Source organism: Lichenostomus cassidix, chromosome 26, assembly GCF_008360975.1.
Source record: "Lichenostomus cassidix isolate B80296 chromosome 26, HeHo_3.0, whole genome shotgun sequence".
Classification (NCBI taxonomy): Eukaryota; Metazoa; Chordata; class Aves; order Passeriformes; family Meliphagidae; genus Lichenostomus; species Lichenostomus cassidix.
The window spans coordinates 2,652,619-2,669,481 of NC_139506.1; the positions used below are offsets into that span (position 1 = coordinate 2,652,619).

At 47.2% G+C, this 16,863-nt stretch overlaps 1 protein-coding gene across 4 annotated transcripts; it reads left to right on the top strand.

Annotated features, from left to right (window-relative positions):
* Window positions 1-84: 84 nt before the first annotated feature.
* PHTF1 (putative homeodomain transcription factor 1) lies at window positions 85-13,915 on the top strand. Of its 4 annotated transcripts, XM_085082844.1 has the most exons (18): window positions 85-234; window positions 299-355; window positions 424-493; window positions 1,165-1,323; window positions 1,663-1,822; window positions 2,134-2,259; window positions 3,056-3,215; window positions 4,261-4,434; window positions 4,515-4,592; window positions 5,508-5,717; window positions 6,007-6,135; window positions 6,557-6,829; window positions 7,357-7,488; window positions 7,605-7,691; window positions 7,879-8,034; window positions 8,426-8,521; window positions 9,085-9,210; window positions 9,549-13,915. In XM_085082844.1, the coding sequence occupies exons 1-18, from the start codon at window positions 196-198 to the stop codon at window positions 9,567-9,569; spliced, it is 2,253 nt and encodes a 750-aa protein (XP_084938970.1). In that variant the 5' UTR covers window positions 85-195; the 3' UTR covers window positions 9,570-13,915. The 4 variants fall into 4 exon arrangements, 3 of the variants coding, with proteins under 3 accessions (XP_084938970.1, XP_084938969.1, XP_084938968.1); XR_014856577.1 differs by having other exon boundaries at window positions 85-493; window positions 9,549-10,005; window positions 10,576-13,915; XM_085082843.1 differs by having other exon boundaries at window positions 299-493.
* The last annotated feature ends 2,948 nt before the right edge of the window (window positions 13,916-16,863 follow it).

Sequence of the window (16,863 nt, forward strand, 5' to 3'; positions counted from 1 at the left end):
CGCCTGGGAGATTCTTTCCGCTGGGGGGTGGGCGGGCGGCGCTCGGCGCTCGGCTGGCGCTGCCTGCGCGGGTTGGATGGGGGGGGCGGCAGGCGGAGCCAGTCGAGCGCCGGTGGTTTCCAGGGTAACGGGCCCGGGTCGGTCCCGGGCCGGGTCGGTACCGGTACCGGGGCCGCGCCGCCCCCGCCGCCCTCCATGGCCTGTCGCGATGCCATTTCATGGTACCAGAAGAAGGTGAGTGCGGCGCGGCGCGGGCGGGCGCGGGCCCGGCCGTACCCTCAGCCTCCTCTCCTCGCAGATCGGGGCCTACGACCAGCAGATATGGGAGAAGGCCGTGGAGCAGACCCAGATGAAGGTACCGGCGGCGGGGGGAGGGTGGGCCCCGCGCCCCTCGCCGCTAACCGCCGCCTGTTCGCCCCGCAGGGCTTCAAGAACAAGCCGAAGAAGAAGGGGCACATCCAGCCCGATCTCATCGACGTGGATCTGATCAGCGGTGAGGGTGCTGGGTCTGCTCATTCCTGTCTGTGGCAGCGATGGCACCGAGCGAGCGGCTGGAGCTGGGTCAGGGAGGGTTAGATTGGAAATCAGGGAGGGTTAGATTGGAAATCAGGGAAGGGTTCTTCCCCCAGAGGGTGCTGGGCACTGCCCAGGCTCCTCAGGGAACAGGCACAGCCTGAGGCTGCCAGAGCTCCAGGAGAGTTTGGACAATGCTGCCAGGGTGGGATTGCAGGGCCAGGAGCTGGACTTGGTGATCCTTGTGGGTCCCTTCCAGCTCAGGATATTCCATGATTCTGTAAGTGCATCCCAGCTTTGTGCAGGATGGGGGAAGCAGAACCTGCTCGGATGCTAGGAGAGCCCTTGCTTGTGAGCTTGGGGCAAAAGGAGCACTGAAAACCTGGGAGCAGAGGAGGAGGAATTCGGGGTGGCTCAGCAGGAGCAGTCGGTGGAAGCAGGGCTGGGTGGGCAGTGCTGTGAGAGAAGACAAGGGGCTGCTTTAGCTGTGCCTGCTGGAGCTGTGTAGCTTTGATTGGTGCTGAAGCTGGGCTGCTGTCACCCCCTTGGTGGCCCTGTGGCAGGGCTGGGGCTGCCCAAAGGGGAACCCCAGCAAGGGAGTTCTCTTGACTCACAGTTAATGATGGCTTGTTTCCCCCCTTTAATGCCAAGGCTCTACCTTTGCCAAAGCCAAGCCTGAAATCCCCTGGACATCGCTGACGCGGAAAGGAATTGTGAGAGTGGTGTTTTTCCCCTTGTTCAGCCAGTGGTGGATACAGGTCACTTCCCAGCGAATTTTCATGTGGCTCTTGGTGCTCTACATTATGCAAGGTGAGGGGAGGGAGCAGGCTGTGCCCTAAGCCTTTTCCTGCAAGCAATGTGACATCAAAGAATGTGTGGATGTGGCTCTTGGGGGTCATGGTTTAAGGGTGGACCTGGCAGTGCCAGGGGAACACTTTAACTCAGTCTCAGAGGGTTTTTCCAAGCTTATTGAGTCCATAATCTAAAGCACGAAATTCTTATTTGGAACCTACTTCATGTACATTCCAAGGGCTGTTACTACAGAAATTAAATAATAATACAATAAAGCAGAGTAAAAATAAATAGTCAAGACAGAAGAACTGAGCCAGGCTCCTAATTTCTGCATTGATACCATTTCCCCGTTTGCAGTCGTAGCAGTGGTGCTGTACTTCATGGTTCCTGTTGTGAGTGCCAGTGAAGTGATGGGACCCCTGTGCCTTATGCTGCTGCTGGGGACAGTTCACTGCCAGATTGTGTCCACGCAGGTGAACAGACCTGCAGGGAACAACGGGCTCAGCCGGCGCCGCAGGTGAGCACCAGCATCCCTGGGCTGGGAGCACAGCTGGCCATGGGCTGTGGGAGCACAGCATGCTGGAGGTGGATCGAGTTTTCCCTCCTTTAGGTTGTTGTAGCAAAGATTTTGTCCAGATTTTATCTGCTGGACTTTTCCCAGTGATATCCTGGTGTGCTAGAACTTTTTTATTTGGAAATCAGCATTCTGTTTGCATGATTTAAGAAAAATGGCATCCAAAAAGCTGTTCAAATCTCATTCAAAGCTTTTAAGAAAAGCCTTGAAGTAACTTGTTATACAAACTTAATTCTCCTTGTCTTAAAAATCAGGAAGTTACGCAAATCTGTGGGCGTGGATGGGAACAGTTGGTCTTCTCCTGACAGAACCAGCAAGGAAGAGCAGTCTAGCTCTCCATCTCTCCTCACCAATTTATCTGGTCTGCTCTTCCAGAGGAGGTAGGTGAGCTGTGCTGGGTTTGTGGGGCTTGTGGTGACACTGGGAACAATTTGGTACCTGGAGGATGAAGGCACAGTGTGTTCTGTCACTGACATCCCCACAGCCTGTCAGTCTCTTTGGAATCAAAACTTTCTTGGTAATGTGGGAAGCTGATTCCTCAGGAATATTTTGTATGTCTTTATTAGATCATATAAAATTAGATTGTATAAAATTAGTTCATGAAAAACCAAGCTTTAGATGAGCTGTAGAATCAGAGAAGTGACCTTGTTTGAGTGTGTGCTCAGATTATATTGCTGTTTTACCTGAATTCCAGAAGCAATTGTACCTTCTGGTTTGGACAGTTGTCTCACTTTAGCACCTTCCTTCTCTAAAAGTAACTCAAGGAAAAGGAGGAGAGATTGTATGGGATAATATTTCTTTGTTTTCTCCTGTTTTCTCAGGTGAATTTCCTGGTGAGTTTCCAGCTCACAAATGCTTTCTCTTCACAAGGATTTTTTTGTCTTCTGAATTGCTTTTATTTATTTTTTTTTCAAAATAAAAATAATGAAAAATTTCCTCTTGCTTTAAACATTTTAAGATACTATTGGAGTTACAAAAGAAGTGTTGAGTGAGGGTGAAGCAGATATAAATCTCTTTAACAGACTCAGCACACAAAGCTGTCAGCCAAAGACAATGATTTATCCCTTAGATATCTTGTTTGATGCTGCACCCATGTGACAAGGGAAAGACCAGGATGTTTTACCCCCAAGAGTTTTTCCCTGACATAAAAGCATTTAATTGTATTTTCTCTCCTAGGAATAGAAGAGTAAAGCTGGTAGTTGAGAAAGGGACTGAGACAGAAAGTGGTGTGAATGCTGTGGGTGATGGCATCAAACCCAGACAGGCCAGATCTGAGCACAGGCTGCTGCACTCCAAAGAGAAAAGTAAACTTTCTGATGGGGAGAAGAGCCATCAGGTACTGCCAGGGGAGATCCCTCTGCAATCACAGTTTCTGTGTATTCTGTGGGTTGGTATTTATGCTTTGATCTAATACAAGATACTCCCTCTTTCTGCTAATCTTTCCCTGCATTTAGGGAAACTAAAAACTCCCTTCTGCCTCTCACTGAGCAGCTGAAAAGGAGCTGGTACTTTGCTGTCAGCCTCTTTTCATAATCATGGAATAGAATCCCAGAATAGTTTGGGCTGGAAGGGACCTTAAATCCCATCTCATCCCACCTCCTTCCATGGGGTTCCACTAGACCAGGTTGCTCCAAGCCCTCTCCAACCTGACCAATTATAGTCAAACACAGACAGTCCTGGAAATGTCTGTTTTACCAAAGTGCTCGTTTATTGTTGAGACTTCTGATCACAAGGTGTTCAGTTAAGGGAGAGTGCTGATAATGATTAAATAAATTGGCCATTTTCAAAAGCAGTTCTGTGAAATACTTTGTCTTGCAAGACTGGGACATCATTTGGGAAGAGAGAAAGAGCTAAAAGCATTGTGACCACTGTTGAAAGCTCTGAAACAAAAAGATTTTGGGAATTACTTCTGAGTCTCCTCTGGCTCAGCTGTATGTTAACTCCCACAAGAAGAACTTGGAATAGATCCTGTGTGGAATTCTGTCATACTGTGCCATCCCAACTCTCTGTGAAAGTGTTTGGAGAGGGGCAGAGCTCAGTGTAGGGGCACAGCCCAGGATTTTATCCCCTGGCTTGTAGAGACATCTGTTCTCCTGCACTTAAGGCTGCTGGTTAGGCACAGCCAAGAGTTGCTGCTGCCTCCTCCTCTTCCTGCCCTTGCCCCAACTCCAACTCCATCCCCCCAAGACCAGAGCAGGGGGAAAGAGTTAAAATCTGTGAAATCTCTGTGATGCCAAGTGAATTCTGTTTCTGTGTGTTCTCTGGGATCTTGTGCCGGCTCTGCAGGCAGTGAGGGCTGTGCTGGGGGGGCAGCTCTGCATCTCAGCCTTTGATGGCACTCCAGCTGGTCCTGTGTGGTGGCTTTGGCCATGCATTTTTAGGACGATGGCACCAACAGGGATGGCCTTTCAGACGAGCTCTCGAGCGAGGAGGATGCTGAGGCTGTGGCACAAAGGGTCCTGTTGCGCCACAGCATGGAAGGGGCTTCCAGTGACAACAGCTACGAGGAGAAGAAAAAAAGGCCTCTGGTTTCTCTGAACCAGGCTGTCTCACAGGTACCCAGGTGGGATTTGTGCTGTTTTCCACACCTTGTTTTGCTGTGGATAATGAGGTGGTTTTCCTTTGGTTTTGGCAGGTCAAGCAAGCCCTGAAAGGTGCCAGAGACTCTGACAGTGTCGTGGAGTCTGAACTGGAATCCACATTATACAGGCAGGTATGGTCATAAAGTCAGGAGAGGGAGCTTTCCCGGGCCTGGCAGGGTTCATAGAATTAGAGGATGGGTTGGGTGGGAAGAGACCTTAAAGCTCATCTGGTTCCAACTCTCCCTCCATCAGAACAGATGATTATCAAATGACTGTGCTTCAGAATCCTCATGTACAAAGTGTGACCTCCCTCCCTCTCTGCTCGAACAACTTTCTAAACCTTCACCATGTTCACAATCCTGATGGTGTTGCTTTGTTAAACAAACCACAAACAAACAAACAAACAAATAGCTCTGTTGGCAGCAAAGGACAGTTCGAGCTGCCTCTAATTGCTCCTGTGGAATTGCTGCAATTGCTCTTGTGGTTTGAAGGCAGTGCTGTGCTTGTAGCTTTTAAGCTAATAAATTTTGATTTTAAAATCACAGAATATCCTTAGCTGGAAAGGACCCACAAGGATCAAGTCCAACTCCTATAATGAAGGAATAAATCCATTCTGTGAGAACTACTGAGTCACTTCATTACTTTGCTTGTTTTGCCCCTGCCACTCCCCTTACCTGAAAATAAAATATAAATAAAATACGTGAATATCGAGTTATAAATATGAAAACCTATAAATTAATATAAAATATAAATGAAATATTAAAGCAGCTTGTGCAAGAGGCATAAAAAAGAACATTTTTGTATTAGAATGAGTGCATCCATTTATATTTCATAGGTTGGGAATGGAGGTGTGGAACTAATGGGATCTGTGTGAGTTCTGGTGTAGAAATGCTTTCTCCCCAAACATTGTCTTAAACCATTTCCACTGCGTGGGTGCAACAGGGAGCACTCAAAGCCCTGGGAAGCTGCTCCAGTAATTTCTGGGGGAAAGGAGAACGAGGAGAAGGGGGAGGCTTTACAAACACGGGGCTTTGCTGCTGTCCAAGGAGCCCAGGCCGTGCCTGAGCGTGGGGCCAAGGAGCTGCAGCGTGAGCCGGCGCGACTCGGAGAGCACCCGGCAGGACTCGGAGACAGAGGACATGCTGTGGGATGACCTCCTGCATGGCCCCGAGTGTCGCTCCTCAGGCACCAGTGACAGCGAGGAGCACTGCGCCAGGGACTCCCGCAGGGACCTGAAGGAAGATGTCTTCCAGCAGGTTGGTGATTTCCAGCATTCTCCCTTTTCCCCATCTTCCTGGATATCAATGGCACGTGGGGATGCTGTTGGTGTAAAGTGAGCAGCCTGGATGAGGAGTGCTCTAAACAATAATTCAGTGATCAATTTGTTCCTCCCCACTGGTGTCTGCACCACTGCTTATCCCAAAACAAAGCATTTCACCCAAATTTGAATTACCCCCTCAGTCCAAATGCATTCTAGGCAAAGGCATGACTTACAGCAGGACAGAAAGAGATGACCCAGCTTTTGCATTCCTCTGTCTTTTCTAGAACCATCTGTTCTGGCTGCAGAACACCAGCCCAGCATCTGCCAAAGTGAGTGCTCTGATCTGGGAAGGGAATGACTGCAAGAAGGTGGACATGTCTGTGCTGGAGATCAGTGGGATTATCATGAGCAGGGTAAGGGGGCTGTGTGGCATTGCAACCTCTCCCTCACACTTTAGAAAACAATCACCAAAACCCTTGGAAATAGTTGAACATGCAAATATTTGGGGCAGTATGAACCTGGTCCTTCCCCAGCTGCAGAGACAGTTGTCCCCATGTTCTTACTTAAATATTGCCTAACCCCCAGTTTAGGAGGTCTGAAGACTGACAAGTGCTGATTATTGCTGATTGTCTCTGCGGTGTGCTGAAGGGGGGAGTTTGATTATTTGGCTGATTGTTTTGGGGTTTGGACTGAAATGGGTGGAATTATTTTAGGCTCTGTCCTGTGTAGGGAAGGGGAACCAACTGCTTGCCTGAATTGATGCTGCCACAACAGCAGTCCTTTTCCTTGCTGCAAGCCCCAGGTAATCATCCCATTTTTATTCCTGCTTGCCAGGTCAATGCCTACCAGCAAGGAGTGGGATATCAAATGCTGGGAAACATCATCACCATTGGATTAGCCTTCCTGCCATTCCTCTACAGACTCTTCCGTGCAGATAACCTGGAGCAGCTGTGCTCCATTTCTCTGATGGAGCTTCTGCACATCTTCTGTGGAGCTCCTGCCAGCATCCCTGTGCTCATCCTGTCTGCCATCAACTTCCTGGAAAGGCTCTGCTTGACTTGGATGTTTTTCTTCATGATGTGTGTTGCTGAGAGAACATACAAACAGGTGAGTGTAAAGGTACTGGTGCCTTTCAGGAACGTGGCAAGCAGGAATAAAAATGGGGATTACCTTAAAGCTCATCTCATTCCTGCCCTTGCCAAGATCAGGGAGGGGGGTCTGGGGAGGCTCTTATTGATCTGTCACAAATTAGATGTATCAATACCATTCCTGACAGTCCTGTTCCCCCCTCTACCTGTACCCAAGGCCTTACTCTGTCCCTTCTCTGTTGCCCAGAGGAGCTGTGGCTGCCCCATCCCTGGAAGTGTCCAAGGCCAGGTTGTACAGGGCTTGGAGCAGCCTGGGATAGTGGAAGGTGTCCCTGCCCATGGCAAATGTTGGCAAAAGATGAGCTTTAAGGTCCCTTCTAATGCAAACCAGTCTGGAATTCTATGAAAACAGCTGCTGCTAGAGAGGTTGAGCACTCAGGTCTCATACTGGGCTTCCCCAGTGACCATTTTTGCCAGGTACCACTGACAATCTCAAGCAATCTGTTCTGTTTCACACTAATTTATGGTTCTCTTTTTAACTTGCAGAGGTTTCTGTTTGCCAAGCTTTTTAGTCACATCACATCTGCTCGGAAAGCCAGGAAATATGAAATCCCTCACTTCAGGCTCAAGAAGGTGGAGAACATCAAGATCTGGTTGTCCCTTCGCTCCTATCTGAAGGTGAGTTCTGATCTGGGATTTGGTTGTTGCAGAGGATGTGACAGTGACAGCTGTTGGTGGTGAGTTTTGGCTGCACACCCCAGCTCAGCCCTGACCCTGTGTCCTTGTTTCCACAGAGACGAGGTCCCCAGAGGTCTGTGGATGTTGTTGTGTCCTCAGTCTTCTTGCTGGCTCTTTCAATTGCTTTTATCTGCTGTGCCCAGGTGAGATTTTATCCTTTGTGGTTTATAAAGTATAAATCCTCCCAAATGCTGGAGGATTTTCTTTCACCAGCCTACAAAAAGCTTGAACTTGAGCTGTTTGAACCCTGAGTAATATAGAGAGTGTTGCATTTTTTAAGAGCAGGCACCTTGTCATTGACACCTGGTGCTTTGTTTTTTCCCCATAAAGGTTCTGAAGGGTCACAAAACCTTTCTGAGTGCAGCTTACAACTGGGAGTTCCTGATGTGGGAAGCAGCACTGCTCCTCTTTCTGCTACGTCTGGCATCTCTGGGCTCTGAGACCAACAAGAAATACAGCAACATTTCCATCTTGCTCACTGAGCAGGTAGCTCCATTTAGTTTGATCACCCATGGGCTTTGTGGTTTGTTTGGATGTAATTCTTGTATTTCAAACCAGCTTCAGTACTGGAATCAAACTTGGAAATTTAGGAATCAACCCTTGTGTTGGCCAGAAGGCAACAAAGCATTAGTCAGCATGGCAGGGCTGAGCTGGTTGTGTTGGGACAGACTCAGACTCCAAAGTTCTAGATGATTTTAAACTCTGAGTTAATGTGTCTTAACCAAAACAGTTGGGAAAAGAAAGATGTTATCAGTGCCAAATTCACTACTTTAGCAGTGACAGCAGACTGCAAAAATGGCTCCAGTTTGCCTTAGTTAGGAATCAGTTGGGGGCTGGTGCTGGAATATCAACCCCTGGCCTGTGGTGTCTGTCCCAGATAAACTTGTACCTGAAGATGGAGAAGAAGCCAAACAAGAAGGAGCAGCTGTCTCTGGTAAACAATGTGCTGAAGCTGTCCACAAAGCTGCTGAAGGTAAGGTGCTCTGCCTGAATGGCTGGATTTTATGGAAGCAGTGACTTCAGGCAATGCCAGGTCGCTCTGTCCTTCCCTGGGTTCTTGAAGTTAATTCTCACAGAGGAAGTTTTTCAGTGCTCCTGCAGCTGTGACAGGAGATGGAGCAGTACAAGAGCAGTGTGGGTAATTAGTGCTGTGAACTTTGATGAGTAGTGGTTTAGCTGAGTGAGAGGAGAGGTTGATGTGAGCACAGCATCTCCTGACTGCTCCAGTCTCATTTTCCTTCAGCAGCTCCAATGCAGAGATTTGGCAAGGAGTGAGCAGAGTCTGGGAGTCACACTGATTAGTCTGGGTAATTCTGCAGCCTGGAGTGCAGCTCTTGTGCAGCTGATGTTGCTGCAGAGACTTTGGATGCAGCAGGAGATGTCTCTGAAACAGTGGAAATTCCTGTGCATCCATTTAAGGAAGGACACTGAAGGAGCCCAGGGCAGCACAGTCCGTTGGAGTGCTAAGCTAAAAGAGGATGAATTCATTGGTACTGATGAGTGCTGATGGACTCTTTCCTTGTCCTTTCACTGCAGGAGCTGGATAGCCCATTCAGGCTGTATGGACTGACCATGAACCCCTTGATCTACAACATCACCCGTGTTGTCATCCTCTCTGCTGTCTCAGGAGTGATCAGTGACCTGCTGGGATTCAATATCAGGGTAAGTGTCCCTGTCCCAACCAACAGAACAGCCCTGGGGTCACAGCCCTGACAGAGGCTGTGGGTTTGCACTAGCAATCCAGAGACCAGAGCATGCTGGGTGAGGCTCCACCTCCCTGAGCCAGTTTTTGGGGGAAGGACAGGCTTCACTTCAGTTTCAGTTCTCTTCAGGTCAAGCTGTGAGAGTCCAGGGTTCCTTCCCTTTATCCCAGTCCTGTGGCTCATCCTGAAACTGGAGCTCACTGAGCAGAGCAGGATGGGCAAGAGACACAGCGTGTTACCTGTAGATGATGAATATTCCTATTAGAGACCCAAATTCCCTCTCTTGTGTCTTTGCAGTTATGGAAAATTAAACCATGAACTGGCAGCACATCAACCCTGGGCATCTCCACAGAGAACTAGCAGTGTGGGCAGAAGGAAGAAAACTGACAGAAATCTGAATAATCAGAATAATTCCAATCTTTAAACAGATTCTCAGTGTATGTATCAGAAGTTTTCTTTCTGCTTTACTGCTCTGAACATCCAGAATGAACTGGTCTCATCAGTGATGTCATCCCATGGCATGCACAGAAAAACTGGATTAATGGGGCCAAATCCTGGCAGCTGGCACTGAAACCAGCAGGAACTGGTGTGGGACATCAAACACTAAAGCCATACAAGAGCTGCAGCAAGAGGGACACCAGTGATGGTGGCTGGGGCCACATTTCTGCAAAACCTGGATCCTGGGCATGTGGCAAGGAGGGATTGAGCCTTCCTGTCTCAGTCAGCCTTCTGGGGCTCCACTGAAATATCCCAGGTTGGTAATTCCTTTTTGCCCTTCCTGGCTGTGCTGAAGAGCATTTCTTTCCATAAAGCTCTGTGTGCTGGAGGCTTTGTCTCTATCCTGAACCATCCCAGGTGAATTCCACCTCCCTGCTGGCAGTCCAGCAACACCCAAACCCTGCTGGTGGCTTGTGCTGGGCTGCAGCAGAGAAATTATCAGTATTTTTTGAGGTCAATAATTACAGGAGAAAAACCTTTTGACGCACACTACAGGCAAAGTGTTGATGAGCTGTGAAACATTTTGCCAAATCTCTTCCTTGGAACACTGAGCTCCATCCTGTCCTGGCTGTGATACCAGCTCTGCTCCATGGTGGGAGCAGTTGTTGCAGCCCAGCACTGCACCAGAGCTTCACCCTGAACACCTGGGGAGGAAATCTGGGGGAAAAAACAGCTTTGACAAAGACTTCCTCAGGTTCATGTTTAGAAAGGGCATGGAGAGCAAGAAAACATTGCAAAGCTTCTGTAACATTTCCCTTCGCTGGCTGCAATCTATTTATTAGTAGTGAAAAGAGTGAAAACTGAGGATCTTTTCATTCTTTCACAGGAGGGTAAAATGGCAGAAGAATTTTTGGTAGTAAATTGTTTACAGCTATTTTCTGTACAAGGAAGAGTTGTGAGATGTAAAAGGAGATTACGGTTTTATACAGCAAAATGTGCAAATAAACCTGCAGGACAAGCACTTCATCATTACCAACAGTTTCTACAGCACTTGATGATTTTTATACCATCTTTTTGAACAGCTGTTACTGGAATGGGGAATCAAGGAAACATCCAATAATAAAATGCATTTGTTTTCCAGAAGAGCAGCATGTTTGTGGGTAAAACTTTGGTCACACCTCTGAAAGCCAACCAAGAACTTGGTTTAGACAGTGCAGAACCAACAGACTATGAACTGGAGTTTGTTTTTAACATCTCTGTGAGAATATTGAGTGATTTACAGGTCTGTCTCTAGTCAGAACCTCAGAAGTCTGTGTGAAGGTGCTGTACAATTCATAAACATTTACACTCAGCACATCCATCCACTCTGCAGCATTCCAAGGACTCAGGAAGTGCAGATGAAGGTCATGGGAAGGGGAAACCACAGGTAGGGCATGATCAGTTCACATTAACTTTTATAAAAACAGAGGGGAATTGATGGCTGGGAAATCATTTCAGTGCTGCCAATTCATCTGGAATTAAAGGTCTGGATTTGTCACTGTCCTCAGTGGACACAGCTCTGGGGAAGAACACAGGAATATCTGCTCAGGCTACTCAGAGTATTCAATATTTCACAGCCATACTCCAGCCAGGGAGGATTTGTACATGTTCTGCTCCACAGCAAACCTCAATGGATCACCCAGCAGCTGAGCACAGTTCAGAGCTGCTTTAAAGCCCTTTGAATTCCCAAAGTCTTTGTTTAAAAGCAGTTTGAGCAGTCAGCTGTCCTTGTGAAGAATTCCACTCACAACTGCCTCACCGTGCTTCGTTAGCCTTTAAAAACATTTAAAGTTCCAAAAGCAAAATGAGATATTCTCTTATTAATTTTCAAAGAGTAAATCTTATCAGTTTCAATTTTGAGTAAGTAAAGCTCAATTTACTTTCTCCTGCAAACTGGACCAATGAGTTCCTTTTCCCACTTTTCTGCAATCATTAAACACCTCAAATGTCAGGAAATCATCACTAAAACTATGAATAAAATAAAGCCCTTCAGTTTTTGTTGTTCTGAGAGCCATAGGACTGATGTGGCAGTGGGTTCTGGGGGTAAAATCCTTCTGTAAAATATCCCTGCCAGCCCAAACCATGGATGGGGAGTGTCCTGCACCCTGTGTGTCATCAAAAATCCTTGATAACACATTCAAAGGAAAGAGGGGAGAATTCCAATATGAACAGCCAAGAACTTCAGTGAAGAAGCTGCTCTGGCAAACTGAGTCTGTCCTAAGGTCAGTTGTTATCTCTACAGAGGTAAAAAATCCAATTCCTGATTAGCAATAAATAATTAAAGATGGGACTTCAGCTCCACACCCAGGCTGAGGATGTCATGGTGCCACAAGTGAAACCAGAGGAATGATGTTATTGAAGATAACCCAGAGTTTCCTCTCCTCACACAGATGTGTGCAAACCAAGCCCCTGTGAATCAAGGAACTGAAGTGACTGTGCTGTTTTCAGAGAAAGCAAAATCACAAAATCATGTCAAATATTGTATTTAGCTCCAGGGGTTTGTATTGGGTATAAAAATCCCAGGAAACACATCAACAGAGCAGCATCAGTGGCTCGTTAGCTGCCCTGGGACTGACAGAACCAACTCCCCCTGTTCTCCCTGACCCTGCAAGAACACAAGGGATTCCTGATGTAAACATGCAACAAGCTCTGGAGAAAACCCCCACTTGGAGCCCAAAGCTGCCCTGTGTGTGCTGGAATTCACGTGGGAAGGATTAGATGGACTGGATGCAGCAGATAGCTTGGCACAGGAGCAGGAAGTGAGTCAGGATCACACTGGCAACAGAGGCATTAAATAACTTTGTTAGAACTCCCAGCACTGGGAGCATCTGCAGCACTGCCACGCTGGGAGCAGCAGACACAGCTTGTGAAGGGACACAGGGACAGCAGTAAATGGAGAAGTGTCACTGAAGCCATCCACAAGGTCCTTCAAGCAGCTTAGATAAGGACAAATCAAATGCTTTCCCCCTCTAATCAGTTTCTGAGAAAAAAGGACAATTGTGTGAAAAGAACCCATGCTTTAAATGACCCTCATTGGAAAATTGATTAGAACATGTTCCAAAAATCACTGTCAGTCAATCACACCCATTTTCCAGCCACTCCTGCTGCTGGGGTGACGTTACAGCCACTGGGGACCCTCCATGGCCTGGGAATTATTGGTTTTCCTCACTGGAGAATTCCCCTCAGGTTGGGAAGTTCTAGCTCTGGTTTCACTGAGCAGCTCCACGTGTCCCTGTCTGTGCTGTCTGTTCACTGCCAGCCTGCTGTGTTTGCAACCTCACATGTTTCTCCATGGAAAGCAGTGGGATACTGGAAAGTCTGGAGATTTGGAATCTGCTGGAACCTTCATCTCCAGAGCTGGACTTTGTTAATGAATCATCCTTGGAGGTTTTTCTCCTGGAGCTCCTGAAGGGAAGGTTATTCCCATCAAACCCTGGGCAGCGTCACTCTGTAGAGCATCTTCCTGTCTTTCCTGGGGTTTTCTGCTTCTTGTCTTTCCTGGTGGTTTACCATTCCCACTACTCAACACTCACCACCACCAGATGTTCTACCCTGGATCATTCCTGCTGTTTCTGCACTTCCTGCCTTGCTGAGATGCCTTTGGGCACTGGCTGACCTTCCTCCATTTCCATGGAATACTCTTTTTTGTCATTATTTCTGTGGTTTAACTCTCACTCCTGGAACTGTCACATTTATGTGAGAGATTGTTTTTTTCCAGGATTCCCATTCCTGTGGCTGTGGAATCCCACATGAGGGTGACCCTCAGCAGTCCTGGCTTTGCTGGACTGGCAGACTTGTCCCTCATGGTCCCTTCTTCCAGACTACCTTCAGTGATTCCAAACCCAGGGCTGGAGGGACATTCCCATCTGTTCTTTGTTCTCTGGGGAGAAGCCTCAGTTTAATCTTGTCAGGCACAGAGTTCTCTGCTTGTTCCATTTCCTCAGACAGCTGAACTGTTGTAAAGCTGCTCCTGGTTCTGGGAAATAACTCACTGCAGATGGGGAAGAAGAATGGGAAGAGGAAGATAATGGTGACTGTTCTTCATATATTGCATTTGATGAAGCTGGACTGTAGCTATCCAAATCACCTGGAAGTGAACAGAGAGAGATTGGACTGAATAACTACACAAAAAGTAATAATCACGAAATATTTCAGAATTTTGGGACATCAGCAGCAAATACTGAGTTCAGTTAAAAAAAATATGGAGTGGCATATTCTCAATGCCTTATTTATCCAGGTTTCTGTATTTTGTTGTTCTACAACAACCCTGAGGATGTGCTTTGGGGGAAAAAAAACCCCTTGGTGCTCAGAATGTTGGATCCCTGCAGGACTGACACAGTCTGGGAGCAAAACAATTTTAGAGCCTACAGAGCAAAATTGCAAAATAGAAAGTCCCTGACCTAGATTGTTTAATAAAACTAAATGAACTGGAACTGTTATGCTAAAAAAATTCTGAAACAGTGAAAGGTTGGGGTTATTCATAGCTTTGCACTTTAGTAATAGGAAGAGGTGAAACCCAAGACATGCAGATTTATCAAGTCTTTAAGGAAAAAACAGGGAAAGCAATGGAAGCCCTTAATGTTGCTCAGGTTTCACCCAGGGACACAGACTGGAAGGGGCCAAACCTGAAGGAGAAAGAGAAAAACCAAGAGGAACAGATCGAAAACTCAGAGAGATTCAAGATTTCAATCAGAAATGTGGATTTAACAGCAAGAGGTAATAAACCCTTCCCACTCCACCACTTCCCTCTGGAAGAAGAAGTTTTCCTCTGGAGACAAAAATGTCAACTTTTACTCTTGGGTCACCCTTGGATTGTTAATTCAGAAGCACAGGCAAGGGAAATGCCATCTGTTGGTACAAATCCTGCAGCCCTGCTCTGTGTGCTCCCAGCTGATACAGGACAGGAGCTGACAGGCTCCTGCTTTGGTGAAAAATCTTTAAAAATCCCTTCTGGCACATGAAGGGAATTCATTTATTCCCAGGAAAAGCAAAGATCCCAGGGCTGGGGATTTATTCTCATTGCAGTGGAACAGGTTCTGCTCCTTTCTCCTTCACTGTCACAAAATCCTTTGCATCTCAAACACTCCAACTCCAGCTCCCCTGAGCCACAGATTGTTTTCTGCCTGATCTTCACTCTGCTTTTACCACCTGCTCCTGAGGGGCTTTTATTCCCTCTCTTTGTTGAGTGTCCCCAGGTTGTGGTTTTATCTCCACATTTCAGCTCCAAATCTGTAATTGAGGCAGTGGGAAAGGGTTTTACACAGAGTCCAGGTAAGGTCATGCACAAATAATGGGTAGAAACATGATATTCAGAAAACTGATGTTGAAAATGAGTAGAATGTTTCCCTGTCCATGGCAGGGGGTGGAATGAAGTGGGGTTTAAGGTCCTTCCAACCCAAACCAGTCTGGGATTCGAAGATTAAAAGCTGCAGAGAAACAGATTTAATTTAACTAACTCCAACTTCAGCAGCTTTATAATCACCCTGGGCAACTGCTTTGAAGTGTGTCCCTTCAAACTGGAATGAATCAGATTTGATAAAAATAAAAGTCTTAATAGAAAAATAACAATTTCTAGAGTTCTCTTTGCTTCAAGCATTAACAAAAAGGAACGTTAAGTCTTTGAAATTCTGTGTTACAGGCTGAGATGGCATGTTAAATATTTGCAGTGAATGTGAAATCAGAGAATCATCTGCAGGCTTTATTCACAGTCTGGCTTTAGGTATTTATTATTTAAAAGGTGAAAAAAAGCCAACTTTCTCACAAAATAATGATTGGGAGTTTAATTAAACCCATAAGCAGCAATCCAGAAAAATGCAGAGCTGCAAAATGGCTTTTCTCTCCAAATTATTGGATTTTACATATTTACATTTGTGTTTAGAAACAAACCCACAGTGTTGTGTGGGAGTTGTCATTAAATCACAGCCTGAAGATGGGACTTTGCAGTCCCCAGCACTCCCTTTGCTGCTCAGGGGACACAGCAGCTTTTGCAGGTGAGGGATTTGCAGGAAAACACTATGAAGAGTTTTTCCCACAAAAATAAAATTGTGACTTTTCCAAGGGGATGTTTTGGCAGACAGAACCTCAGGATGTTTCTGTTGTTTTCCAGGGATGCAGCTTTGGGGAATTTGTGTGTTTTAAAAGGGATGAAAGGAAAAACTCCAGGTTTAAATGGAGAGGTTTGGAGAGCAGGAGTCTTTGTGGCCTTAGAGCAGGGACAGAACATCCTGGGAGCACCAACCCCATTGGGAACAAAGCCCTGGCAGCTCCTCCAGCACCAGAGCCAGGCCCTGAGCAGGGGGAGAAGACTCACAGCAGAAAAGCATCAAACAGACCCAGAACTGCCACAGTCAGAGAATCATGGAATATCCTCAGCTGGAGGAACCCACAAGGATCATCCAGACAAACCCCTGCCCTGCACAGACATCCCAAAATCCCACCCTGGGTGTCCTTGAGAGCATTGTCCAAACTCTCCTGGAGCTCTGGTGGAGCTGTGCCCATTCCCTGGGCAGTGCCCAGCACCCTCTGGGGGAAGAACCTTTCCCTGATATCCATCCTAACCCACCCTGGCACAGCTCCAGCCCTTCCCTGGGTCCTGTCCCTGTCCCAGAGGGCAGAGATCAGAGCTGCCTGCTCCTCTCCTGCTCCAAAGGGTGGCACTGCTGGCACAGGAAAAATCCTGCCAAGAACGAGGAATGTTTCACTGGGGGTGAATGGAGACACCAACCCAACAGCATGGCCTTGTCACCTCCAGGGGGTTGAGCCTGGAGATAAATAAGGGACAGAAATGGGTCACATCTGCAGAGGATGAGTGAGCCAGAGTGGCCCTGGAGCTCTCTGGAAGAGCTGGGTTTGCCACAAATAATGGAGTTTCCCATCTCAGGCATGGAAAGGGTCAGGACAGACAGGTCTTGCTGGCCTTGACCTCCCTGGGCAGCCTGTGACAGGGGATGGCTGCTGTCCTTCCCATGGGAAACAACCTGTACATCTGCTGGAGGTCACCAGCACTGACATGTGGAGTTCATATTTCTGCTATGAGCCACCAGCTCCCCATGGATCACCAGTTTCCCTTGACACACTGGGATCCCAGGCTCTCCTTCTTGTTGAAACCAAACCTATCAATTAACCCTAACCCCAT